The 27,218-nt window shown below is 51.5% G+C and overlaps 3 protein-coding genes and 1 pseudogene across 3 annotated transcripts in view; 2 read left to right on the plus strand and 2 right to left on the minus strand.

Annotated features, from left to right (window-relative positions):
• PADI1 (peptidyl arginine deiminase 1) overlaps positions 1 to 4,751 on the minus strand; it is a 169,791-nt gene extending 165,040 nt beyond the window's left edge. Inside the window, exon 1 of the mRNA XM_050791233.1 lies at positions 4,570 to 4,751. Coding sequence (XP_050647190.1) covers positions 4,570 to 4,661 — 92 coding nt within the window. The 5' untranslated portion in view covers positions 4,662 to 4,751. The remainder of the gene's footprint in view (positions 1 to 4,569) is intronic.
• Positions 1 to 27,218, plus strand: part of SDHB (succinate dehydrogenase complex iron sulfur subunit B) — a 689,037-nt gene that overhangs the window by 498,965 nt on the left and 162,854 nt on the right. The window lies entirely within an intron of this gene.
• Positions 1 to 27,218, plus strand: part of PADI2 (peptidyl arginine deiminase 2) — a 579,517-nt gene that overhangs the window by 437,704 nt on the left and 114,595 nt on the right. The gene's annotated exons all lie outside the window — the stretch shown is intronic.
• LOC126963167 (uncharacterized) lies at positions 15,239 to 19,794 on the minus strand (annotated as a pseudogene).

Consider the following 27,218-nt stretch of genomic DNA (forward strand, 5'->3'; position numbering starts at 1 on the left):
AGCCTGGGCAACAGAGCGAGACTCCATCTCAAAAATAAAAATAAAATGAAATGGAAAAAATAAAGGTGCCAGCTTCGCAGGTACAAGCAACAAGGGATGTCACTCCTATTGGGAGTGACGTGGAAGAAAACAGGCTCAGAGATGCTAAGTGACTGGCCCAAGATCACACAGCCTGCAAAGACCAGCTGGGGGTAAAAGGGATGGGAGTTAAGAAGGGAAGAGGAGAGGGCTCGGAGTGAGAAGACATTCCAAGACTAGGATCCAGGAAATGCCAGGAAGGGGTAAGGAGGTGGAAAGGGGAGGGCCTGGGGGGCCAGAGGGAGGGGGAGAGATTCCCAGCCAGTCCCAAAATGGCAAGTGGCAGCTAGGACCCAGGAGAGCAGGGAGTTCCACAGAATTAAGGGGTGGCTGACCTCTGAGGCCCTTCCTGATGTCAATATTTTATGTTTCAAGAATGCCACCCTCCACCATTCTGAGTCCCGTTCTACAACCCCCAGGCCCATCAGGGTCCCTTGGAACTTGCGGAGGACCCCAGCTTCATATTGTCCAAGGACCCTGAAACTTGAAGTTTTGATGTTTCTTCTGGTGAAGAGTGTCCTTCCTACTGTAGTGACACAGTGACAGGATGGAGCAGAGAATGTGTCCAGCCAGCTGCCGGCAGCCTGTCGCTCGCTGGAAATTAGTGTCGGAGTCAATCCTATAATTTTCCCCTGAGGAGTACAATTATGCCTCATTGTTCTTCTGTGCAAGTTAAAAGCATTAATTTACTCGATGTACACATTACGTGTACCACAAGTTTTCAAACTCTGTTTTGGCATTTTCATGTTCTGAAATATAGGGAATTCCAGAAAATGCATCTGAGAGGCCTGCAGAGTCCCTTCCCCCTGTGCCCCTCCAATTCTACCACTCTCTGATCCCGAGTCGGTCTTGCATTGCTGCTTTTGCAGGGGTAGGGAAGGCTTGGGGGAAAGTGCAGGAGAATGCCCCTGTCGCCTACAAGGCCAACCTTCGGCATCCCAAAGAATAAAAGTTCCTTATGGCCTCCAGCCTGGGGCTCTGGTTCTGGCCTCTGGGCAGTCAAGGAGGGCCATGCAGGACCGCAGATGGATTCCTCACACTACCCACCCCTGTCTTTATTGGCATGAGCCACCTGAACTCCTTAGGCAAGGACAAGGACAGCCAGGGCAGTCTGGCCAGATCCAGGGAGTCAGGGTGGTGAGCTAGCCCACTGGAGTGTGGGGGTCAGTGTGGTGAGCTAGTCCAGTGGAGTGTGGGGCATCAGGATGGTGAGCTAGCCCTCTGGGGTGGGGGGTAGACAGGGTGGTGAGCTAGCCCACTGGGATGGGGGGTGGACAGGGTAGTGAGCTAGCCCACTGGGGTGGGGGGTGGACAGGGTGGAGAGCTAGCCCACTGGGGTGGGGGGTAGACAGGGTGGTGAGCTAGCCCACTGGGGTGGGGGGTAGACAGGATGGTGAGCTAGCCCTCTGGGGTGGGGGGTAGACAGGGTGGTGAGCTAGCCCACTGGGGTGGGGGGTGGACAGGGTGGAGAGCTAGCCCACTGGAGTGTGGGGCATCAGGATGGTGAGCTAACCCTCTGGGGTAGGGGGTGGACAGGGTGGTGAGCTAGCCCTCTGGGGTGGGGGGTGGACAGGGTAGTGAGCTAGCCCACTGGGGTGGGGGGTGGACAGGGTGGAGAGCTAGCCCACTGGGGTCGGTGGTGGACAGGGTGGTGAGGTAGCCCACTGGGGTGGGGGGTGGGGGTGGACTGGGTGGTGGGCTAGCCCACTGGCGTGTGGGGTTGGACCTGCAGCACATGCTGAGTGGAGGATTCCTAAGGGTTTCCTAGGCTGGGACACCCTGGGGCACACAATTACCCTAAACACAAATGTTTCTCCAAATAACCAGTTCACACAGCCCCTGGGGGAATGAATCACTTCCTGTGATGTCATCCCTACACACCCATCTCCTGGAGGGCTCAGACTCCCAGCGGCTCAGGTGACAGGCAACACCTCCTCTTCTGGGGCTTCCCCCCTCCCACCAGTAAGACCAGCTAGAAACTCCATAGTCACCACCAACACCCAGGTGAAGGTTCCTGAAGGGCTCTTGGGTGCAGGTGCCCCGTGGGCTCACTCAGGATCCCAGAGCAACCTCTGCCTCCCAGAGTCAACCAGAGCGCAACAGCTATGAATAACCCAGGCAACTTCCTGTTGCCCCTTCGCTGGGCCAGGGCCTGCGTTTGAGGATGCTAAGGAGCTTTACGGACACCCTATGCTCCCAGCACATGCAGTCTGAGATGTCCTTGTCTCCTCCCACCCTCTCAGGTGTGAGGGAAAGAACAGATGCTGGAGAAAAGGGAACTCACAGAGCTACCAGAGCTGTGAGCACTGCCAGGGCACCCACGGCGCGAGGGGCCTTATACATGCATGGCCTCATTTATCTTCCCCTGAACCCATTATAACTGGCGTTATTATTTCTTCATTTTCAGATGTGGAAACTGAGGCTCAGAAGTACAGCAGCTTGCCCAGGGTCACACAGCCATGCCTGGAGCCAGCCTGAGAATGGAGTGTGTTTGACTCCGGAGTCTGGGTACTTCACCTCCACAGTGGATTGCAGAGTGGACTCGGCTATCTCACGGGAGCTCAGATGAGGAAATGAAACCCACAGAGGACTAATAACTTGGCCCACATCAGGCAGGAAGTCAGTGGCAGAGCTAAGACCAGGTCTCCTGGCTCCCCATGAAATGCTTCTGGCCTTAGCAGCACCGTGTAGAGCCAGAGGTTCTGAAATCACCTTCTAGAAACAGTCATGCCCTCAGATGAGAGCAGAAGCCTGAAATAAGAAGAAGGGGGCCTGCAAGGGACCCTTTTTACTCTTGGTGTGAAAGTAGATTCCCAGATACAATGTGGGATGGCTAGTTAGATTTCAGCTTCAGCGGCCAGGCACGGTGGCTCACGCCGGTAATCCCAGCACTTTGGGAGGCCAAGGTGGGTTGATCACTTGAGGTCAGGAGTGTGAGACCAGTCTGGCCAACATGGTGAAATCCCATCTCTACTAAAAATACAAAAATTAGCAGGGTGATGGTGGGTGCCTGTAATCCCAGCTACTTGGGAGGCTGAGGCAGGGAATTGCTTGAACCCAGGAGGTGGAGGTTGCAGTGAGCTGAGGTTGCGCCATTGCACTCCAGCCTAGGTGACAGAGTGAGATTCCATCTCAAAAAAAAAAAGATTTCAGCTTCAGCTAAACAGCAGATTTTTTTAGTAGAAATATCTCCCATGCAATATACTAAAAAAGCTTTTTGTTATTTATCTGAAATTCAGACTCAACTAGGCATCCTGTATTTTTATTTGCTAAATCTGGCAAGCCTATGTTAACAGGGCAGGAGACAATGGGGTCTCTGCTAGCCACCTAGACCGGAGAGACCCAGCCCCCCACACCAGGACTCCCAGCAACAACTTAGAGTCAAGGTTTGGTTTCCATGGCTCCTGGTTCTCCTCCCTAGCCCTGCCACTAGGGTCACAGACCACTGGCCAACGGAGAAGCAGGAAGGGCTTCTCGGGCAGAGGATCACTGGAGGCCAGGTGGGCAGCTGGGTCCTGCATACCTTAGCCAGACCAGCAGGCACAGGGGCTGAGTCCCAAGAGGGAGATAAGAGCTCAGATCCCACCCAGTAACAGACTCCCAGCCCCTAGCTCCTCTTTGAGGGAGACTCCCACCACGAGCCCCCTATCTGCAAGGGGTTCAACCCCACCTGGCCCAGCAGGGATGGAATCCATAGACAGCCTGTCAGAGTTGGAAGTGCCGCCAGAGATCACCAAATCCAGTTCCCTTAGTGGTCAGGTAGGGAAATTAGTCTCCAAGTCCCCGTCTGGGCACAGCCAGCACAGGAAAGATTTGGGTCAACAGGAGAAGCAAATGTTACTGCTGCCTCCTCAGATGTCATCATTGCCACCATCACCGCCATCATCGCCATCATCACTGTTCATCACCATAATCACTGTCATCACCATCATGTCACAGCAAACATGATCCCCAGCCTTCTGGCTCCAGGTTCTCTCCTCATATTAATTCACCGAATATTTCCTAACCACTCCCTCCTGATTGGAATCAATCTAGTTACCCCTGGCTGACCTCCAAGGATCAAGCTACCACACACGTCCCTTCGCCTCAGAGAGATGGGGGCTTGGCAAGAAGTTGAGGGATGGGGGGACCAGTTCTCTTCCCCGTCTTGAGCCATCTGATGTTCCACACAAGTTCTACCTAGGTGTCAGAATTCAGGGCCCAGATCCCAAAGCCTGACCCCAGAGCTTAGAGTTAGAATTCTAAGGCCGGACTCTTATCCAGGGGCTTGAGGCCAATGTCCTGAGCCCAGTGCCCAGAAGCTGGGGCCCCAAGGAGGACCTGACCAGACCCTAGTTCCTTCCTCCCAGGCTCCATAGCCAACTCCACCTTCTCTGCTATCTCCTGCCAGCATCCTCTTCAATGTGCCTGACTTGTCTATCAGGCACCCACCCCATGACCTCCATTCTAAATCAGCTCTCTGCAGCCAGGTGAGTGCCTCCCAGCTCTTACCTGTGAACGTCCACATGTGCCGAGACTCCCACTACACACACGGCGTGGGTAGGCATCTTCAGGGACAGCTGCACAGCTCTCTTTGGGGCCATCCTGTCACCTGGCTCCCAGCCTCCTAAAACAGCTCCGGCTCCCCAGCTCCCGTGCTGGGCACTTCTTCGCCGGGAAGAAGTGTGAGTTCTGACGGGTTGGTGCCTCCTCCTCCCTTTTAATTTCACCCTGCGACCTGATTAGCTTGCCTGAGCCTGGTCCCCACCTCCTGGCTCCACACCCTCCTCATTCAGGGCTGTCAATCCAGGAGGTCAGCGTGCCCATGGCCTCTCTGGGAGATGGGGAAGGGGAGCTTCAGCTAGGGGCCCCAGGTGGAGCAGGGCTCAGCTGCCAACAGGAGGCCCTCCAGAGCTCCCCAGCAGCCCCGTCCTCCCCTCCAAAGACTCCTTGTACCTGAACCCCTATTGCAATGATGTCAGTGTTTCTGAGGACTGACTATGTGCGGGCTCTGCCTCTAACCACCTGTGATCCTTATCAAATCTTTTAACCTCTCTGTGACTCAGCTGCCTCATGTGTAAGTTGGCAGCTGTAACAGTAGTACCTGTCCCACTGTGTTGATGTGGGAAAGACATGAGTTATATGTAAGAAGATTAGCACAGCTCCTGGCACTTGGTGTTCACTAAAATGCTAACAACTATGACTTGTATCCGCATTTGGCAGGTAAGAGAATCATGGCCGTAGTTCTCACTGCTAGTAAGTGGTAGATAGAACTTCCACGCAGGTTCACCTGTCTCACCACACAATACCACCCCCACCAGGTGAGGGAAGGCCCTTGTGCCCAGACTCCACAGACAGCAGAAGCCACCCCAGGCAAGCATTCTTGGGGAGCCAGAGAGGAGGGAACTTGAAAAAGAGCTCAGAGCAATGACCTGGGAGCATGGACTCATTTCTGAAAATCCCTCTTCTTTCAGCTCAGCACAGCAAGCTTCAGCCTGTTCTGAGGCTCTTTGCAGAACTTCATTTGTTAATTTGACAAGTGTATGTGAATCGTCTTTTATGCGTTCGGCACTCATTTAGGTGGTGAGGATACAACTATGAACAAAAGAGACCATGGTTCCTACTCTGATGACATTTATATTCTGGGGGAGACAGACCATAGGTGAAGTTAAATGAGTAAAGTGTGTATGACATTAGATGGTGCACTGAGGTTCTTCCCATTATTCAAGCGAGGGATGGCGTGACTTGGTCCCAGGGTAACAGGGAAGGTGGTGGGAAGTGGTTGGATCCCGAATGTATCTTGAAGGTAGAGCCGATGAGGTTTGCTGATGAGTTGGATGTGGGTGTGAGAGAGAGAGTGGTCAAGGATCACTGGAGTATTTGGGACCTGAGCAACTAGAAGGATGGAGTTGTCATCAGAGAGATGGGGAAGGCTGCAGGAAGGAAAGCAGGGCAGGGAGCTTGGCCATTCTCTGTTGGACTCATTCAACATGAGATGTCTGTTAGCCAAAGCTTGGGGTAGAGGTGGTGAATTGCAGGTGACATGTTCCCTTCATATCGGGCATCAGGGGTGATGAGAAGAGCCGTTCCCTCTGGAATCACAGGACACCCCTCCTCAGTAATGTGGTCCTCTCCTTCCAGGGGGCTGTTATACAGAGTGGAAAAGGGGGCACAGAAACCAGAACTCTGGTGTCCACAGGGCTGGGGTGGGAGGGCAGCAAAGAGCAAGAAAGAGAGAGACAGAGGAGAAACAGCCTTGCCTGAGGAGTTGTCAGTCTGATGGAAGATGTGGGGGACACACAGTCCCTGCCTGCAGGAACCCCAGCCTGATTAGGGAAACAGGAAATGTTAAAATGGCATACACATTTTTTTGGTTACTTTTGATTTTGAAGATCTTTTTGAAATAATCTTTCTTATTGCAAATATTATTGATCTGCAAATTCATTACACCTAAAGGCACCAAGACAAAGTCTAATTTTACCCCATGGATACAGAACTCAGAGAAACAGGTGTTCAGGGATGGTTTTCCATCACCCAAACCCCAAACCCCAATTTACCAGGACCTCAGTCATTTTGTTTAATAGCATTTATTGACATAATCATGTCCATTTCATATGGAATGGAATGCGGAGTGGAAAAAGCAGGTTCCTGCAGAACATGTGGGTGTGTTCCCATTAGAGAAGATTAAACGGATGGGTGGTGGGTGGATGGATGGATGGATGTGTGGGTGGATGGAGGGACAGAGAGATGGATAGGTGAACGATAGGAAAAAGGGAGGGAGGAAGAAAGGCAGGCTGGTGCATAAAGAGCTCTCTAAAAAGATGATGATGATGATGGTGATGATGACAACAATAACGATGATGCAAACACATATATGGCCCTCACCATGTGCCACTGTTTTAAGACCTTTCTATGTATTCATTTACCTAATCCTCACAATAATACTGGGTGGCAGGTATCAATCAAGCCTGGAATCCCAAGTTCAAATAGACCACATGGATGTGCAGGATGTGCCCTTGGCCAGTTGTGGGCAGGGCAAGGGCCCAGGTAGGTCATGGTGTCTTAAAAGAATGTTCTTTGGGCCGGGCGCAGCGGCTCATGCCTGTAATCCCAGCACTTTGGGAGGCCAAGGCGGGTGGATCATGAGTCAAGAGTTTGAGACCAGCCTGGCCAACATGGTGAAACCCTGTCTTTACTAAGAATACAAAAATTAGCCGGATGTGGTAGCAGGCACCTGTAATTCCAGCTACTCGGGAGGCTGAGGCAGGAGAATTGCTTGAACCTGGGAGGTGGAGGTTACAGTGAGCCAAGATTGCACCATTGCACTCCAGCCTGGGCAACAGAGCAAGACTCTGTCTCGGAAAAAAAAAAAGAATGTTCTTTGAGATAGAAGAAAGAGAAAGGGGGCAAGGAGGGAAGAGCAGAGGGTAGGTAGGGAGGAGGAGAGGAGGATTGGCACATCTCTATTTTACAGCGAAAGAAACTGAGGCACAGAGAAGTTGAGGACCCTCCCAAGTCAACGGTTGGAAGTTGGTCCCATTGGGATTTGAGACCAGGCCATCTGACCCTGGTGGGCTGATTGTTGACTAGATCCCTGGGAGGCAGAATATCAGGTCATTTCTTCCCCATGCTTGTGTGTATTGTTTGAATCACTTTCATGAGCAAACAACATTTTTACTGTTGGAAAAAAAAAATGAAGTCACCCTCATTATTTTCTCTTCAAGGAAAAATAAGATGCGTTTCCTCCTTTTGGCTTCTCTCCCCACCCTCTGCTAGTCCCTCCCCACCTCCCTTTTTCATTCTTCCAGCTCAAAGAACATTCTTTTAAGACACCATGACCCGCCTGGGCCCCTGCCCTGCCTACAGCTCACAAACACCACAACCTGCACACCCATGCTGTGGTCGCTTTGAACTTAGGATTTCAGCCTTGATCGGTCAGACTGGGGAGGAGCGAGGGTGGCAGACCTCTGTGACATCACTGCCCCCTTCTCCTCTGGAGGAGGACATAAACCTGGGAGGCCGGCCGCACTTGGCCTGAAACGGGGCCCCATGCAGGGTAGAGCCCGCTGCCCAATGACTAGGGGACTCTAAGATGACCCCAGGAAGCCCCTGGAACAACCCAAGAAACCGCTATAGGGAAAGTGTCTGGTGCTGGGGCTGCAATGGCCAGGGCCTCATTTTCCCTCTTCTTCAACAATTTTTTTTTTGAGCACCTAAAATGTGCCAGACATTATTCTGGCCCTGGGGATACCACAGTGAATAAAATAGACCCAGCCCCTGCCCTCATGGGGCATCCCGGAGGGCAGGCAGGTAGAAAGCTGGTGGGATAGAAACTGCGATATCGGGAAGTGATTCGGACAAATAAAATAGAAGAGAGGAGGGGATGGGGTGCTGTTTTAAGTCAAGTGATCAGAGAAGGCCAATCTGAAGAAATGATATTGGAGCAGAGATCTGGAAATGAGACCTTAGTGATAATGACATAAACATTTATTTGGTGACTATAGATTTTGAAGGTCTTTTTTGAAATAATCTTTCCTATTGCAAACGTTATTGATCTGCAAAGTACATTACACCTAAAGGCACCAAGGCAAGTTCTAAGTTTACCCCACGGATACAGAGCCCCGGAAAACAGGTGTCTACGGACTAAGATTCCATGAACCTAGTGTGGCAAGCCGGGTTTCCATTAGCAGCCAGAGCAGCCACTCTCTGTCTCTCACACACAGAGAGAGAGCCCTTTCCTCTCATTCTCATGAATGCATAAGTTAAACATTAGAGAACTGAAGAAAATGGTGTCCAAGTATGAGGGCTGGAATGTGAAAACAAACCCGTTAAGACCACGCCTGGGTTTTCTCAGACCCGAAAGTCTGATGAAATAATGAAAGTATTCTTACACATACACCTCATACCAGGGCCCATTTAGGATTAAGAAACTTTCTGCTGGGCACAGTGGCTCATGCCTGGAATCCCAGCACTTTGGGAGGCTGAGGTGCATGGATCACTTGAAGCTAGGAGTTCCAGACCAGCCTGGGCAACATGGCAAAACCCCATCTCTACTAAAAAAATAAACTAGCCAGGTGTGGTGGTGTGCACCTGTAGTCCCAGCTACTCAGGAGGCTGAGACATGAGAATTGGTGGAACCCAGGGGCAGAGGTAGCAGTCAGCTGAGATCACGTCACTGTACTCCAGCCTGGGCAACAGAGTGAGGCTCTGTCTCAAAAAAAAGATTAAGAAACTTTCCAAGGCTCTAGAAAAGGCTTCCCAGACCCTAGACCCTAAAGATTAGATAAAGATGGAATGAAACAGACCTACTCGCTGGTAAGGTGTACTCCCACACGTAGGCATACAGCTTAGAATGTATACAACACTGGAGAAAAACTTGTACTTTCAAGTGGGTCTGGTGAGTTACTCCGACCTTCTCCCTGTAACCGGTTGCAGAAATAAAATCCCTTCTTTCTCAATCTGTCTGCATCTCCTTATTGGACCACGAGAGCAAGCAGCCTGACCTCCTTCATCCAGAAACACTAGGATCACCCCCCACAACTCCCCAGTCTCCCTATCTACAAAATGGGTTGTTACGCTAGATCAGAGTTTCCAAACTCAGACACCTTCGGGGGGCAGGCAGATTATATCAATGTGTGACGTTACCAGCTGGGAGACAATAGGGATGGGTGGTCACTGCTGCAGAGGGAACAGAGTCTGCTGGGTTAATGAGAAACATTAAGTCAGTGTTTCTCAGGAACAGAATACTGAGGTCAAACAAAACCCACCGGTAGGCCAGACCCAGCCCTTGGGCCATGAGTTTGGGCCCCTAGCATTGGTTATTGTGTGTTGGTGGGTAAGGAGAGGGGTGGACGGAATAACTCTGGCTGGGGAAGTCATTTGATACCCTTGAGGGTAAGCAATGTGGGCCCCAGGGAGCCTTGGCACCATCAGGGCATGGAAATTGCCTGCCTCAGACCTTGGGACCAATCAGGGTAGGTTCTGGGGCTACTCTTGTGTTGCTGACACTAGCTGTGGGCTCTTCTGGTCCGGGAGACCTCTCCCTAACACACACACACACACACACACACACACACACACACACACACGCTGCCTGCTGTGCCTGAGCTCACCTAGGACTCCATGGAGGAAGGTAGGGAGGATCAGCAGAGCCCAGTTCTTGTAACTCCCTGTCTGAGGCCATTCTCCCCTTCCAGCACCCCCAGGGCACCACAGGGACAGTTTCACTTGTTCTCCAGGATCCTCCAACTTCAAGCTGGAAGGGTCCCCGAAACTATCAATGCAGTCCCTTCACTTCCAGCTGGGTAAACCACAGCACGGAGAGAAGCAGTGACTCACCCAGGGTGACACAGTAAAGTCACAAGAAGCCAGATTTGGATCCAAAGTCTTCATTCATTCAACAAACATCTATGAGGCACTTTTTATATGCAGGTGCTGTTCCAGAAATCAGAGTCCTGGACATCTGCTGAGTCTGCTCAGCTCCCTGTGTTGACCCAACCCCTTCCTGTGTTCCTGGCACCCAGGGCAGGATCCCGGACCTTCTGGTGAATGGGGGAGAAACCTTGGGGGTTCTGACTTGGCCATTGTGAGAAAATAGGGACCCACTGATTACCACAGGGCCAGAGGGTGGGCTGGAGTCTCTAATGGCAGGAAGTGGTGAGGACCATGAGTCACCCAACTCAATCCACACTGTCCCCTCAGCACCCAAAATCCAGACCAGGCTCTGCTGGGCACCGCGGACCTGCAGGAATTACCCATTCCCTCCTCAGGTCCGGGGACATCCCGGACTCCGTGCGCCAGCATCAGCAAGCAGTGTTAATGACACCATTCATGGGGCAGGGTGGGACATGGCACAGCCCCAGCTGAGCAGGCTTGTGTCCTCTGCCCTCGGGGGGCTGTGACCAGACGAGTCATCCCCACAGGTGGCCAACTCAGCAGCCTCCAAGCACATCGGCCCCTTCCCTGCCCCCAGCTGACTTTTCCCATCTCAGCAAATGGCGCCACCTCCACCCTAGTCACCCAAGCCAGCCCAGGCAACCTCTCCCTCCCACTCCCCCACACCGCCTAACCGTCAGCTCTACCTCCCAAACATCTCTTGACCCTTCCCTTCCTCTTTGCCCCCATCCTCACCTCCACCATCACCATCCTGGTTCCAGCCACCATCTCTCAGCTGAGACCTCAGCAGCTCCTGGTCTCCCTGGCCCCAGGCTTACTGCATTCCTTGCCGCAAGCAGTCATGTTCCCTCTGACACGTGTATCCGATTGCATCATTCCCCTGCTGAAAAGCCTTCCCTGGATCCCCCCAAGATAGAGAAGGACTAAGGGGCCCTACCATCTAGGGTTCCAATCTGGGCCCAGCTGTTTCTCCAATTTCAGGGCTCTGGGCAAGTGATTTAACGTCTCCAAGGCTCAGTCTCCTAAATGGTAAAATTTGAATTAATTACTTAATTTATTTATTTATTTATTATTTTGAGATGGAGTCTCACTTTGTAGTCCAGGCTGGAGTACAGTGGCACAATCTCACCTCACTGCAACTTCTGCCACTCAGATTCAAGCAATCCTCCTGCCTCAGCCTTCCATGTAGCTAGGATGACAAGCATGTGCCACCACGCCCAGGTAATTTTTGTATTTTTAGTAGAGACAGGGTTTCGCTGTGTTAGCCAGGCTGGTCTGGAACTCCTGACCTCAGGTGATCCGCCTGCCTCAGCCTCCCAAAGTGCTGAGATTACAGGTGTGAGCCACTGCGCCTGGCTTAAAATCTGGAATAATTTAGAAGTAAGAAATAACATATGTAAAAGGTGCCTGGCATATGCTTGATGCTCAAGACATAGACACTTTGTGTGGCATTCAAGGCCCCTGAGACCAGCCTCTGAGGGACCTCTTTTCACTCAGTGCCCAACCTTTGTCCCGATCAAAATTCCTCTGGGCATTCCTGCTGCCCCCACTGGGGGATTGCTCCCTGATCTGGGAGTCTTCGTGAATCTCTGCCCATCACCAACCTTCCTGCCCTCCCCTTCCCTCCCCTAACTCCACCTTTTCCCCTCCAGCACCCACTCCACAGGAAGACTCAGCATTTCCACTTCTTTTATAGATTTACATCCCACATCCTAATAAAAAAAAAATTAAGACTGCCCATAAAGTATACCCTGAATAAGGTGAGTTTTTTTGTTTTTTGTTTTTTGTTTTTCAAGTGAGGAAATTAAGTCAAATAATGAGGAAAGAAAGAAAAAGACAGGTCTGGACATCCTGTCCGGTTGGTAGATTTCACCGTGAGTTCCCTGGTGGCCCAGGAGAAAAAGAAAATATAACTGGTTTTAGGAATCATGGTGTTCACAAAGTAAAACTCAACCAGTTGAGGGGGAAAAGCCCTGCTCTTCTAGGCCCTGAGAACTGAGAGAAATCCATCCCTTCCCACCTTGGGTGGGGTTTAATGGATGGGGAAAGTGTGGAATATTGAACCATCTGGTTCACAGTATCCTTATATTCGGGTCTGGCTTGATCCATGGGTTTATTTTGGGATGGGATGTCTATAGAAATATGAGTTTTGGGCCGGGCACGGCGGCTCACGCCTGTGAGCACTTTGGGAGGCCGAGGTGGGCGGATCACGAGGTCCGGAGATCGAGACTATCCTGGCTAACATGGTGAAACCCCGTCTCTACTAAAAATACAAAAAATTAGCCAGGTGTGGTGGCGGGCACCTGTAGTCCCAGCTACTCGGGAGGCTGAGGCAGGAGAATGGCATGAACTGGGGAGATAGAGCTTGCAGTGAGCCGAGATGGTGCCACTGCACTCCATCCTGGGCAACAGAGCGAGACTCCGTCTCAAAAAAAAAAAAGAAAGAAATATGTGTTTTGGGTCCTTCAGACTCTTCTCCATGAGAATTCTTTGTTTTAACCAAACCTTTGTTTGAATAGTGCCAGGGAACGTGTGGTTTCCCTCCCGGATATTGGCTCTTCCTTGCAGCTGACAGAGCAGCGACCCAAAGTCATCTAAAAGTCAGCCAACCTGGGGCTAGAGTTGAGGTCCCACCGTGAGAATCAGCACAGGTCCAGCACCTTCTACGGATTCACTAAGAGCTGGGGGACGCTCATACCTGGAAAGGGGGTGGGGGACAACACCTCTGTAGGGTATCCCCAGTGCAGGACTCACATATCGGCAGCCCCTTCGGTGAAGGCCCCTTGGACCGGCTGCCTCCTTGAACATGTGGAGACAGAGGCAGAGAGTGACTTGCCATAAACCACACAGCCAGGGAGAGGCAAACCGAGGTAAAAGACAGAAAACCAGAGTTACAAACTTGAATTCTTGGGCCCCTTGCCACGCTTTCTCGAAAAACTCTTCTTTTTCTTTCACAGGGGCAGCTCTGCCTAATGGAGACTCTCCATCTAGATCCGGCCCATCTGCTGTGGTTCTCACGATCCAGGTTGCTGGCGAGACACTGTCTCACAAGACCTTCATGCGACAGAAGGGCCCAGCATCTTTCCCAAAATCACTCGTTTATTCAGCAGACATTTCTTGGGCCCCTAGCATGGGCCAGGTAATGAACAGATGAAGAGGAGCTGGTCGCAGTCTGCTTTATAGGTGAGCGTGGTTGATGGGGAGTGTGGAAATGTGAACATATTGTTAGCAGGGAGTTGGTTATTCCACCATGATAAAGGGAGGGAAGGGATACTAATAATGGGAGCCAGCATTTATTGAGCACTTATGGTATGCCAGCTCTGACTAAGCACTTTGCAGACATCATCCTTAATCCTTGCATCAGACCTGGGAGGGGAGCACTGCTATTGTCCCTGCTTTGCAGAGGGGGAAAATCTAGTGTCAGAGTTTAAGCAATGTGGCCAAGGTCTCTTGCTAATTAGGATGGAAGCAGAGAAGCAACCCCAGTCCATGGAACTTCGGAGCTTGTATTTTAGTTGCTACATCCAACTGGCTCCGAGGAGGATGAGGCCAGAGGGTGCCTGTGTCCCTTCATGGGTTGCTGGTGCTTACAGGCTGCAGGGACTGCCAGCCCCAGCCCCTCCCATTGTGTCACACACCCCCAGCTTCAGCCCTGCCAAAGATGTCATTGTCTGGTGTGTGGTCCCTTGGCCCCCAGCAGCCCTCCTGGACAGAGGCCTGGTGGCAACAGGGTTCAAGAGACCCCCAGTTTCCAGCTGTCCCCACACCATTAAGGTCCTCTGAGCACTGGCCACCCAACTCCATCACCCCTTAGAGCCTGGAGCCTCCCAGGGCACGAGTGCAGAACTTCCAGTTCCTGCCGGCCTTGGAAAGGGCCCGGGTTGGGGTCTAGCCCAGAGCTAGGAAAGAGGCCCATCTGAGAAAGGGCCCTGATGGCTGGGGTGAGGGAATGGGGGTACACACACTCCCAGAAAGTCAGGACAGGAGAAAGCTAGAGATAACTCACAAGTCCCAGGGGCTTTGCATTTAACGCAGATGATATAGTAGACACTCAGGACAAAGCAGGCAGGTGTCAAAGCCCTACCTGCTCATCTCCTCCTCTCCAGAAGGCCCTGTAACCCTGGTGCAGCAGCCTGAGGTTGCATAGATCCTCTCAGAAAGTCACCAGTCTGTTTGTCACTAATAAGAAGGCCCAGAGAGGGCAAGCAATTGGCCCAAGGCCACACAGCCCATGTTCTTTCCCCTACAACCAGGGAGAGAGGAAGTGGCACCGGGGGTGGAGGGGAAGAAACAATGGTTACAAGTGGGGCAAGCCACACCAGTAGTGGACAGAGCATGGGGACAGTGGCAGGCCCCACCCAAGGCTACCACTCACCATCTGGGTGACCATGGTAGACGCTTCACCACTCTGGGCCTTTACAATACATGCCCCTTGACACCTCCCAGGGAGGTGGCTGTGCTTATCTCCTAATCTGCTGATATTTATAAAGCACCACCAGGCACTCAGTACATATTAGTCCCCATCCTGATCCCTCGTGATCTACCTCCTCCAGGAAGCCCTCCCAGATGGCTCTGGCTCCCAGGGAATGTGCTGTTCTCTAAGCAGCCCCCACAGGCTCCTGGGCTGGGAAATTACCTGTTTCAACTCTATTCCCCTTGTCACTCTGGTAAGTAGGACTGCACATTCCAAAAGGACACGGAAAGGGACCTGCTAGGCCTTTGGCTCAGGGGACCAGGAAGCTGATGTCAGTGAAAAACATCTAGATTTGCAGTGGTATGAGAGCTCTCAGCCGCCCATCCCACAGCTGGCCAGTAGCCCCCACGTTCCCTGGGAAAAGGATTCAGCTGCTGCTCAGCAGAGCTCTTAGTCTGGCCCCCATTGCCCTGACTGGGGCACTCAGCGTCATCTGACAGGAGAGTTCCTGCTTCTTCGCACCCCAGTCTGGGCCTGTGGCTCAGTGAAGCCAGAGGGGCCCCTGGAGAGGACAGCATGGGAGGAGAACGGGAGTGCAGGGGACAAAGACATACAGAGAAATGAACGGAAACAGAAAGAAGCAGACTGAAAATAGAGAGACAGAGACAGAGAAAGCCCAAAACAGGGACAAAAGAGAGAGAGAGAGAACCCGGCGAAGGAAGAGAGATGAAGAGAAAGGCAGAGACAGTGAGGTGCAAAGAGAGACTGAGAGAACCAGAGACTGAGATGGAGAGGGACAAACTGAAGGACAGAGGGAGGAACAGAACAAAGAAAGACAGAGACCCTGCGAGGGAGAGCAAGAGACAGCTCCCAGGCAGGCAGAACAGAGCCCAGGAACCCTGGGGCCCCAGAGCCCATGTGCTCCCTCTCCACTTTCCGCTTCCCTGGGGGCTCCCCTTTCCCAAGCCTGCTGTTCCCGGCACTCAGGCAGGGCTGGGGGAGACAAGTAATGATCACTGAACTTGTGCGTGGGCTGGGCGCTGGGGCCACGCCCCCTTGACACCTCCCAGGTGGATGGTTGTACTTATCCCTCATGTGCAGATGAAGAAACTGAGGTGGGGAGCCATCAGGTAACTCAGTCAATAACACCGAATGTTAGGGTGCAGGCAAGAGGGTCATGGATAAGGAGACTGAGGCCCAGAGAGGGGTGGTGCCTGGCTCTGGGTCACACAGCAGCCAGCTGCAGAGCCTGGGGCTGGAAGCCGGTTCCCCTGGTACCTTGCCTGGCTCCTAAGAAAACAAAGCGAATCTCATTAAGTCTTTGGTAATGACGCTCCAGGTCTTATCAGACGGGCGGTGGCCAACACTCTAGAAACTGTCAACGCCCCCTCCGCATTCTCCATGCCCACCTCCTGCCTCCCACTCTCTTTTCTGGGAAGGCGCCTCTGGGACCACCCAAACTCGCCCTCTCTTCTAGGAACCAGGCCCCTGTCAGTGGCATCTCCATCTCCCCACACCCTGCTCTCCAGCCTGGACACCCGTGTAGAACCGACAAGCAGCAGGGTGGCCATTTGTACACCCCCCACAGTGACATCAGCGAAGCGTGTCCTCAGGCTCCCCCCAAAGACCTGGGCCCCCTGGAGAAAGGGAGGGAGGGCCAGCACGCTGACTCACATTGAGTGGCAGCTCTTGGCACACACCTTCGCTCGCCGTGGCCTCTTGCATCCCACAAGGAAGGGACAGGTGAGCAAAGCGTGGCTAAGAGAGGAAGAGAGTCCCACAGGTCATCCAGGCCAGTCGCCCGACCCTGAGCTCATGCTCCTGCCATTACCAGGACCCCAGACTATTTTCCTGTGTGTCCTGGTCCCATCCCTGTCCTGAGCCAAAGTGTGGGCCGCCTCGCCCTGCAGCCCTTCCTCCTCCACGTATATGTCCTGTGTCCTGGGATACAGCAGGCCGGGAAGAGGGGGACCCTTCCTGGCTGGGGGCAAGACAAGTCAGAGATCCTCTTGGGCCATGGTGGTCCAGTCTAGGCGGTGGTTTTCCTGTCTGCATCATTTGGGTGGAGGGGGTAGCGTGATGGCCTCTGAGGGTCCTTAGGCTCCAACCTCTCCTGAACTTCACCTTGCCTGCATGTCCTCTGGGGCCTGGGGTCCTCATTTCTACCCTCCAAGGTGGCCCTGGTGCCTCGTAGGCTGATCCCAGGTTTCCAGAGCCTTCAGGAGACGGCACTTCTGGCTCCCGGGGGTCAGGGAGCATCTAGGCATGGACGCTGTGATCTGCCTGGCCTCTTGCCCCAGCCTCCTGACCCATGGAGGGAGGGGGTTGGGAACAAGAATGCAGGGAGTCTGCCTGAGGCTGCTCAGGGCTGCACCACACACCCTCACATGTCCCCAACCTGGCATGCTGCTCCTGGCGTGGGATGCAGCCTCATGTCCTCTCAGAACTCCCAATCTGGGGCTGGCAGCGTCTGGCAGAGTCTGATGCAGACGCAGAGATTACAAGACAGCTCTTCCCAGACAAGCATGATGCCCAAAAAACCACCAAGATGGCTAAATAGCAGAAAGGAGCTTTACCGGTGGTATGAATTTGCACACCAGGAAGAGACGGTCTCTGGCGTGCTCCGGAGGTGCTCTCTCTCGGGAGAGGAAAAGGGCAGGTTGGGTTTTGTGCCTCTCGGAGCCCGTATCACACAATAGAGTCATACATATTCAGCAGGTTTGGGGAAAAGGCTATCTATATTTATGAAGGGAGGGGAGCGTATGCACACAAGCACACCCCACGTTCACTTTGGGCTAGGGTTCTAGTACTAAAATGAGGTGGAATTTGGTTCTTTACAGCAAAAGGTGTAGGACACAAAGACATTTTGTTTGCAGACTCTATAAGCTGCTGAAATGGCTTAAGGACTGCAGTTGCGTATCAGAAGAGGATGTTTGAGGCTAGGTGCAATGGCTCATGCCTCTAATCCCAGCACTTTGGGAGACCAAGGCGGGTGGATTGCTTGGAGTTTGAGACCAGCCTGAGCAACATGGCGAAACCCCATCTCTACAAAAAATAAAAGAAAATTACCCAGGCAAGGTGGTGCATGCTTATAATCCCAGCTACTTGGGAGGCTGAGGTGTAAGGATCATATGAGCCTGGAAGGTCGAGGATGCAGTGAGCCGTGTTCATGCCACTGAACAGCAGCTTGGGCAACAGAGTGAGACCCTGTCTCAAAAAAAAAAAAAAAAAAAAGGAAGAAGAAGAAGAGGAAGACGAAGGAGGAGGAGAAGAGGAAGAAGAAAAAGAAGAGGAAGAAGAAGAAGACGAACGAAGACGAAGAAAGAAGAAGATGAAGATGAAGACGACGATGACGACAAAGAAGAAGAAGATGAAGACGAAGACGATGACGACAACAAAGAAGCAGAAGAGGAGGAAGAGGAAGAGGAAGAGGAAGAGGAAGAGAAGAAGAAGAAGAAGAAGAAGAAGAAGAAGAAGAAGAAGAAGAAGAAGAAGAAGAAGAAGAAGAAGAAGAAGAAGAAGAAGAAGAAGAAGAAGAAGGAGAAGAAGAAGAAAATGTTTGTAAGGCAGTTCCTCCCTCTGGTCAGAGCTATAGTGGTCTGGGTTGTAAATCCAAGTCAGGAAGGATGAGACGATTTGCCTGACAGCTCTTATTATTGGGAGTTTAGCAAGGGTGTGGTTATTTTTGAGATGGAGTCTCACTCACTCTGTTACCCAGGCTGGAGTGCAGTGGCGCAATCTTGGCTCACTGCAAACTCCACCTCCCAGGTTCAAGCAATTCTCCTGCCTCAGCCTCCTGAGCAGCTGGGATGACAGGCGTGCACCACCACCACCCAGCTAATTTTTGTATTTTCGGTAAAGATGGGCTTGTCTCGAACTCCTGACTGCAAGTGATCCGCCCGCCTTAGTCTCACAAAGTGCTAGGATTACAGGCATGAGCCATCACGCCCGGCCAGGTGTGGTTATTCTTGCAGTGGTAGGAATTTAGGGAGTTGCCATGCCAACCAGGCCTTGAACCTTCTGCCTGTAGGTAACTTTTATTTCCTTAACCTTGGGGTCCATCTTAGTTGATAAAGGGGCATCTATTTTGGTGTCTCAGATGATGAACATAGAGGGCCCCCCCAGGACCATGGGCTCTAGGTCCAGCTGTGGTCGGGAGCCTTCCTGGGAGGTGACAGTGGAGCAGCAGGGTGAAGAAGGGACTGGGTGTCAGGCCTCTGTGTCCAGCACACCCCTTGTTTCCCTGTTGTCACTCTGGGCCAGCCCCACCCCCTACCTGCTCCCAGGTGTTCACAGTACCTCCTTCCTAGATAAGCTACAGACAATGTCAGAGCTGTTGGGCCCTTAATGACACATGGACCACTAGAGCAGAGAACTGAGAAGGAAGCTGGGTGGTACCAGGTGAGCTAGGAACAGGGCCCAGGCTAGAATGCAGGGCTTGTGCCCCGCCCAGTGCCCTGTGCACTGCCGTTTTGTGCCTGTTCTCAGACTCTAGGACACGATGCCCCCGAGCCTGCCAAGGTGCCCCCCATCATTCACGCACTGATTGGCCGTGGGCTTCTTTCATGTCCTGGGCCCGGCTTTCATGCATGCCCACCCCCTGTGGCCTCAGTGTGGCCCCTTCACTCCAATGTGTTGGCCTCTGTCCCCATGCCACTCACAGCCCCCCTTGAGTCCCCATCAGGGCTGCCAGCCTGAGGAGTGGGAGGGGAAGTCTGGCTGTGCCTGACACGGCAAGTTTTCCCAGGAGAGGTGAAGATTTCTAAACTGGACCCAGCTTTCCAGAGCATTCACCAGCCTGGTCCCACCCCCACTCCCCACCAAAGCATCTGCCCTCCTGGCTGGATCTGACTTACCCGCACTGAGCACCAGGAACTGGATTCCAGGGCCAAGAATTTGACCACATCCTGGTGAGTCCAGCCTGACATTCCCCAAAACAGGGTGGAAACCAAGGGAGGGATCAGCAGATGAGCACGCATTCAGCTGATGGAGTCAAGGAATCTTCTAAAAGCAGCACTCACTACAAGGGATTTAAAAACCCAGCCCAGAAAATAAGCATAGGGAAACCCTTGCTTTTCACTTTACCTGGGTTCTGAAGAAATCTTAAGAAAACTTTTGTAAGTAAATCGAAAGTTACTTTGGTGAGGGGAGTTGACCCCTTAATAGCCACCTTTATTTCTTGCTCATTCTAAATGCCTATCTCCTCCACCACGGTCGAGCTGTCTTCAAGAACGAGGGCCACATCATACTCTTTCTGATAACCCAGCACCCAGCACAGGGCCTGGCCCATTCATTATTGGTGCTCTTGGAATGAGCTGATGAATAAGCAAGTTAAATTTGCTAATAGAGGAAGTAACTCACAATCCTTATATCTGACAAAGAGCTCACCTCCAGAATTTATAAGAACAGCTACAAATAAATATGAAAAAGGCAAACCTCCTGAATTTTTAATGAGCAAAAAAAATTCGCCACGCATGGTGGTTCACATCTGTAATCTCAGCACTTTGGGAGGCCAAGGTGGGTGGATCACCTGAAGTCAGGAGCTCGAGACTAGCCTGGCCAACATGGCAAAACCCCGTCTCTACTAAAAATACAAAAATTAGCCAGATGTGGTGGTGTACACCTATAGTCCCAGCTACTCAGGAGGCTGAGCTAGGAGAATGGCTTGTACCTAGGAGGTGGAGGTTGCAGTGAGTCAAGATTGCGCCACTGCACTCCAGCCTGGGCGACAGAGTGAGACTCTGTCTCAAAAAAAAAAAAAAAAAAAAAAACAGTAAAAGAAACCAAGAGGCCAATAAACATAGGAAAAGATGCTTGACTTCTTTAGTCACCAGGGAAATGCAAAGGAAAACAAAAAGGAGACTCTACCACACTACCACCAGGATGGCCAAAGTTAAAAAGTCTCACAATACCAAGTGTTGGCAATGTGGATGTGGAAAAAACAGAACTCTCAGACACTCCCTGTGAGAAAGGAAATTGGTAGGATCACATTGGAAAACTGTTGGCAGTATCTGTTAGAGTTGGAGCACAACACATATTTTCCCTGTGATAGGTGTCCCCGCCCAAATCTCATATCAAATCATGATCCCCATGTGTCAAGGGAAGAATCTGGTGGGAGGTGATTGGAGCATGGGGGTAGTTTCTCCCATAGTCTTCTCATGATAGTGAAGGAGTTCTCACAAGATCTGATGGTTTAAAAGTGGCAGTTTCCCCTGTACTCTCTCTGTCTCTTTCCTGCTGACTTGTGAAGAAGGTGCTTACTTCCTCTTCCACCATGATTACAAGTTTCTTGAGGCCTCCACAGCCATGCAGAGCTGTGAGTCAATTAAACCTCTTTCCTTTATAAATTACCCAGTCTCAAGTAGTTCTTTATAGCAATGTGAAAACGGACTAACACACCTATTATCCAGCAATTCCACTCCTCGACACCGTAGAAGAATGAGATCATTTCCCACCAAAAGATATGTATAAGGACATTCATAGCAACTTTACTTTCAATAACCACAAATTGGAAATAACCCAAATGTCCATCAATAGAAAGAGGGATACATTCATTATAGTACCTTCATTGAATGAAATACTATACAACAATGAAAAAGAACATACTACAGTTCCATGCAACAACTGGAATAAACCTCACAGACATATTGATGTGCAAGAGAATCCAGATACAAAAGACTAAATACTGCGTGTTTCCATTTATATGAAGTTCAAGAACAGGCAAAACTAACCTATGGTGATGGAGGTCAGAAAAGTAATTACATTTAGAGGAGGCAGCATTGACTAGCAGCAGGCATGAAGAAGGCTTCTGGGGTGTTGGAAATGTTCTGTATCTTGATCGGAGTGGTGATTACACTGCTGTAATTATATGTAAACATATATTGAGCCATATACTTAAAATGTATGTACTTTATGTATGGGAACTTCTATAAGCAATTAAACATTTTTTTCCATATAGTGAAAACACGCCCAAACCAGGATAGAAACCAGAAAAGGTTTCATTAAGTAACCACATGTACAGCTGATAGGATTAGAGTCAAAAGCATTCCAGAAACAACATTCACTACAAGATTTTTATTTTATTTTATTTATGAGACAAGGTCTGGCTCTATTGCCCATGCTGGAGTACAGTGGCACGATCTCAGCTCATTGCAACCTCCACCTCCCAGGCTCAAGCCATCCTCCCAACCTCAGCTTCCCAAGTAGCTAGGACTACAGGCATGCACCACCACACCTGGCTAATTTTTGTATTTTTAGTAGAGACAGGATTTCTCTATGTTGTCCAGGCTGGTCTTGAACTCATGAGCTCAAGTTAATTACCTACTTCAGCCTCCCAAAGTGCTGTGATTACAGGCATGAGCCACCATGCCTGGCCTGCTACAAGATATTTAAAAGCCCAAATTTTAATTTACAGATAAAGCCAACCCATCGTTTTCATTCACCACGCAGGAGGTTGTGATCTGGGGTCAATTTGAGCTTCTCAAGCCGTGATCTAGATCCACGAAGCCCCCTGAGAAACATGGCCCAGCTCCCTGCAGCAGCATCAATTTACCCAACAATTTGAGAGAAAAAGAGTATTTGAAAATGTTAGGACAAATCTGGCCGTGTCATGGCGGGGCCTCCGCTGGCCCTTAAGGCATCTTTGTGCAAAGTAAGAAAAAGCATGCCCCTTCTTTGGGATAGATGAGCCCCACATCAGGCACAAAGCTTGGCAAGAGGCGCTCGGACGGGAAGTCAGCCCCGACTCCTCCTCTGTATGCAGTGAACAACCTGTCCAACCACTCGCAGCAGCCCTGTATTGTGGAGTGGAACTCAGTTCACACGCACACAGATATTAAGGAGGAAACTCCAAGGAGATTATCTGCTCACAGCCAGCCTGTGCAGCTGCAACCTCTGGTTGCATGGATCTACTTGTGTCTTTACTGGGGGGTCAGTTTTGAAAAGTCTTATGTAAAGCGACCCTTTACAAAAGACTTTCAGAGGAATGGGCTTGCAAAGCTAGAGGAGAGTAATAAAAGGGAAGGAGGAGGAATGATGCCGGATAAAAGGATGGGGGTGGTTAGGAAGGCTCCCAGAAAGACCCCTGCCCTGTCACCTGGGTTAGCCGGACTCAGTGCTAACAATTAGGTGGAAGTGGGGGTTCTCTCTTCCCCACTCATATGGCAGGGGCCTCTCTAACAACACAAGCTGTGTCACCAGCTTGGAAGGAGTACTGGGCCAGGAGTCAGGATCCCTAGGTCCCTGTCCTAAGACCCTGGAGACCGGCTGTGCAACCTTCTGCCTCCTCTCCAAGGAGGGGCTTGGGCAGCTGATGCTCAGGGGCCTGTCCAGTTCTGACTCAGTGAGACCAGGTGAGGTCTACATCTCCTAAGGCCCCTCCCCTGCCTTCTCCTCTACAGCATCCCAGTGCCCCCAGCCTCCATGTCCTCACAAGGATCCCCCCAAGTAACCCATAGTGAGTCCAGCCAGGGTTGGGCTGAGTCTGAGAAGCAACCAGCTCCAACCTAGGCGTGAATCACCCAGCCTGCCCCTGGCCCTCTGCCCTGGGAGCACGAGGTGCCAGCACAGCCTGGCAGGGTGGACACCTGGTTCTGAGCCACCTTTCTGCCTTAATACACGCTTCCTACCCCACTTCCCCTCAGTCCATGTGCATCCTCCTTTCTCCCAGACACCCAGCACAGGCCTCCCAGGTGCTGGCTCTGAAGGGAGACAGTGCAGCCCACAGTCTGAAGAGGAGGCTCAGGTCATGCTCAGTGAGACCCCAGACAGCATGGAGAGAAAATGCCTGTCCTTCAGGAGCCTCCTCGCTAATGAGGGAGGAACAGCCCCTGCGCTTGGAAGCTTCCAATCTGATGGGGAGGCATAGCCCTTGAACACACAGATCATCTAGTCTGATAGGGGAAACACAGCTCCCGTCATATAAGAGTTAAGGGATAGGCAATGCCCCCTCTCTCTTTTGAGAACCTTCTAATCTAATGGGGAAGACACAGCCCTGCCCTGGAGTCTTTTGATGGAGGAGGCCTCAGGACGCTCTTCCCGCAGGTGGAAAGGACCCACTGCTGCCTTCAAGACCTACCTCTTTCTGAGGGTGGAGACGAAGCTGCTGCTGTCCTCAGGGGTCCTGGTCTGATGGATGAGACGCAGCTCTGGTCCTCAGGAACCCTCTGCTCTGATTCCTTGTCTGATAGGGGAGGCAGCACAACCAGCAGATGCAGCCAGCAACCAAGTCACAAGGCCTCTTCTGCCCATATGCACAGAGCTCCCTCTGGGCATGTGGTTCTTGGCCAGGGTGGGAGGCCAGAGCTGAGACGAGAGGTCCGGGCTGGGGGGTATGGGGAGGGTCACCCAGGGGCCAAGAGCCACTCTTCACCAGCACACTGCTCACTCCTGGCAACGCACTGTCACATGCTGCTTCCCTACCAGCACGCTGCTCACTCCTGGCAACGCACTGTCACACACTGCCTCCCTTAGGCCTCTTCACAGTCCAGGAGTGAGGCCAGCCAGGGATGGGCCTCCCTGTTTAACAGATAGGGAAACTGAGGCCCGGAAGGAGACGTGACAGGACCAAGGCCACACAGGAGGCAGGACTGGTGCCCTGGTTTATCTCCAGAGGGCAAGGGGGAGGAAGGGAGGCACCAACAACAGGCAGATGACAGAGGGAACTGGCCCGGGAAGGCTCAGCCAGCCGGGCACTCTCTGCCCCAGTGCCCCTGAGATGGCCTGTCCGGAGCTGGCCTTTCTCAATCCTGTTTGGAAAATGACTTTTATGTGAAGGAGACTGGCTGACCCACCAGGCGTTTATGAGCCTGGCTTATTGGTCCGGACTAGGGAGCCTGGGGCACAGCTTCTGCATGAGCCAAGGGAAACACTCGCCAAGGGGCAGCCCTGGCCAGCCCATAGCTTCTCTGAAAGTCAAGGCTGGGAGGGGGCTGGGAATCCCCAAAGGCCAGAGCCAGAAGGGACCTGGGGGATGACTTGGTCCAACCCCTGCCTTTTACAGACAGGAATGGTGAGGAGCAGAGAAGGGTGGCAACCTGCCCAAGGTCACCAACACTGGCTTCCAATCCCTAGCCAGGGCTCTCTGCAACCCTGGAGCCATGTGGAGGAGCACTTCCCCTCCAGCTGTCCTTGTGGGGACAGGTCAGGATGTCAGAAAGGTCTTCCGTATTCAGGTTTCTTGAGGGGCTGCCCTGTTTTTGTTCTGTTTTGTTTTGTTTTGTTTTGTTTTTTGAGATGGAGTCTCTGGCTCTAGTCAGCAACCAAGTCCCAAGGCCTCCCAAGCTGGAGTGCAGTGGCATGATCTCAGCTCACTGCAAACTCCACGTCCCAGGTTCAAGCAATTCTTGTGCCTCAGCCTCCCAAGTAGCTGGAATTACAGGCACCCACCACGACGCCTGGCTAATTTTTTGTATTTTTAGTAGATATGGGGTTTCACCGTGTTAGCCAGGCTGGTCTCGAACTCCTGACTTCAAGTGATCCGCCCGCCTAGGCCTCCCGAATTGCTGGGATTACAGATGTGAGCCACGGTGCCTGGCCTAGGTGGCTGCCTTTTGTGGGGCTGTTCTCCTGGCTCTGTATCCATCCCTATGGCATCCCCTGAGGAGGCTAACCCAGGACCTGGCCATGGCATCTGGCCCAGAGCTCTACACTTAAAATGTATGCACTCTGTAGAGGTTTGTACCACCCCTCCTCCCTGTCCCCATGCCCACCAGCCACCAGGATCCCCAAGCAGGGGAAAGGGCTCTGCTGAGACAGCTGAGCTGCTCCCACTGGGGAAGGAGTGGAACTTACTGTTTGTGGGCCACCAACCGTGTGCCAGCCCAAAGCAGAGCACTTGAACATAACATTACCTCATTCAAGTCTCAACGGTTGTGAGACCAGGCATCTTTATGAAGAAAAAAAGGAGATTCCAGATGTTGAGACACTTTGCCTGAGGTCACGCAACACCTACGTGGGAAGCTGGGATGCCAGCCTGGGTCGGTCTGCTTCCAAAGTGCACGCTTGATTTCCCCACTGTATTAGCAGCCTCCAGAAAGGCCTCAGGAGATGCCCGCCTCCTCCAGGGAGCGCCCAGAGCATCCTGTCACCTCAACCCTTGACCTGCAGGGGCTAGGCTCTGCCCGTGGTTCAGAGCTGGCCGTGCCCCTAGTTGTAGCCCTGGCTGTAGGGTTCCCTGAACTCTCTGGGGATAAGCGATGGGACAGGCATAGGCAAACCTGGCCTTAGAACACATTCAAGCCCATTGAGATCCCCAGTTCTATTTTTTCACCAATTCTCACTTTTACATTGATCTTTCCTTTTAGGGAGTTAACTTCATTATTTTTCTAAATTCTCCAGTTTGACGCTTAGTTCATTCACTTTCTGCCGTTCTTCGTCCCTATCGTAAACATTCAAGACGACACATTTCTTTCTAAGAACCATTTTTGTTGAGTCCGTGAGTTTTCTTTTCTTTTTTCTTTCTCTTTTTTTTCTTTTTTCTTTTTTTTTTTTGTGAGACGGAGTCTCGCTCTGTCGCCCAGGCTGGAGTGCAGTGGCCCGATCTCAGCTCACTGCAAGCTCCGCCTCCCGGGTTTACGCCATTCTCCTGCCTCAGCCTCCCGAGTAGCTGGGACTACAGGCGCCCGCCACCTCGCCCAGCTAGTTTTTTTTTTTTTGTATTTTTTAGTAGAGACGGGGTTTCACCGTGTTAGCCAGGATGGACTCGATCTCCTGACCTCGTGATCCGCCCGTCTCGGCCTCCCAAAGTGCTGGGATTACAGGCTTGAGCCACTGCGCCCGGCCGAGTCCGTGAGTTTTCATATGTGACCTTTCTACTGTTCAGTTCAGAATTGCCATCGCAATGTCTCCTTTGACCAATGAGTTGTTTAAATGACTGATTTTTAAAATTTCCAAATGAATAGGGTTTTCTTATTATCCTTGCTGAGTTCTAAGTTAATTGCATTAGAGTCAGAGGATGTGGTCTGGATGATACACTTTATTTCAATTTTGTTGAGACTTGCTTTTGCCAATACCCACATAAGTCAGATTTCATGTGTGTTTTATGTGCTTGAGAAAAATGTGTAATGGCCCATGCAGGGTCACCTATACATTGATTGGATGGAGCTTTATTTGTGTTCATGAGATCTCCTATTGGCTACTAATTTTTTGCCTGCTTTATTTATCAATTATTGAGACATGTTAAAATCTCCCACCATATTAGTAAATTTGTCCGGTTCTTGGAGTTCCATCAATCTAAGCTTCACGTCTTTTGATGTCAGGGTAATACTAGTTTGGTAAAATAAATTGAGAAATGACCTCTCCTCTTCTGTTTTCTGGAAAAATTGTGTAGAATTGGTGTAAATTCTTTAAACAT

The sequence above is a fragment of the Macaca thibetana genome, chromosome 1 (genome assembly GCF_024542745.1).
Source record: "Macaca thibetana thibetana isolate TM-01 chromosome 1, ASM2454274v1, whole genome shotgun sequence".
Taxonomy (NCBI): Eukaryota; Metazoa; Chordata; class Mammalia; order Primates; family Cercopithecidae; genus Macaca; species Macaca thibetana.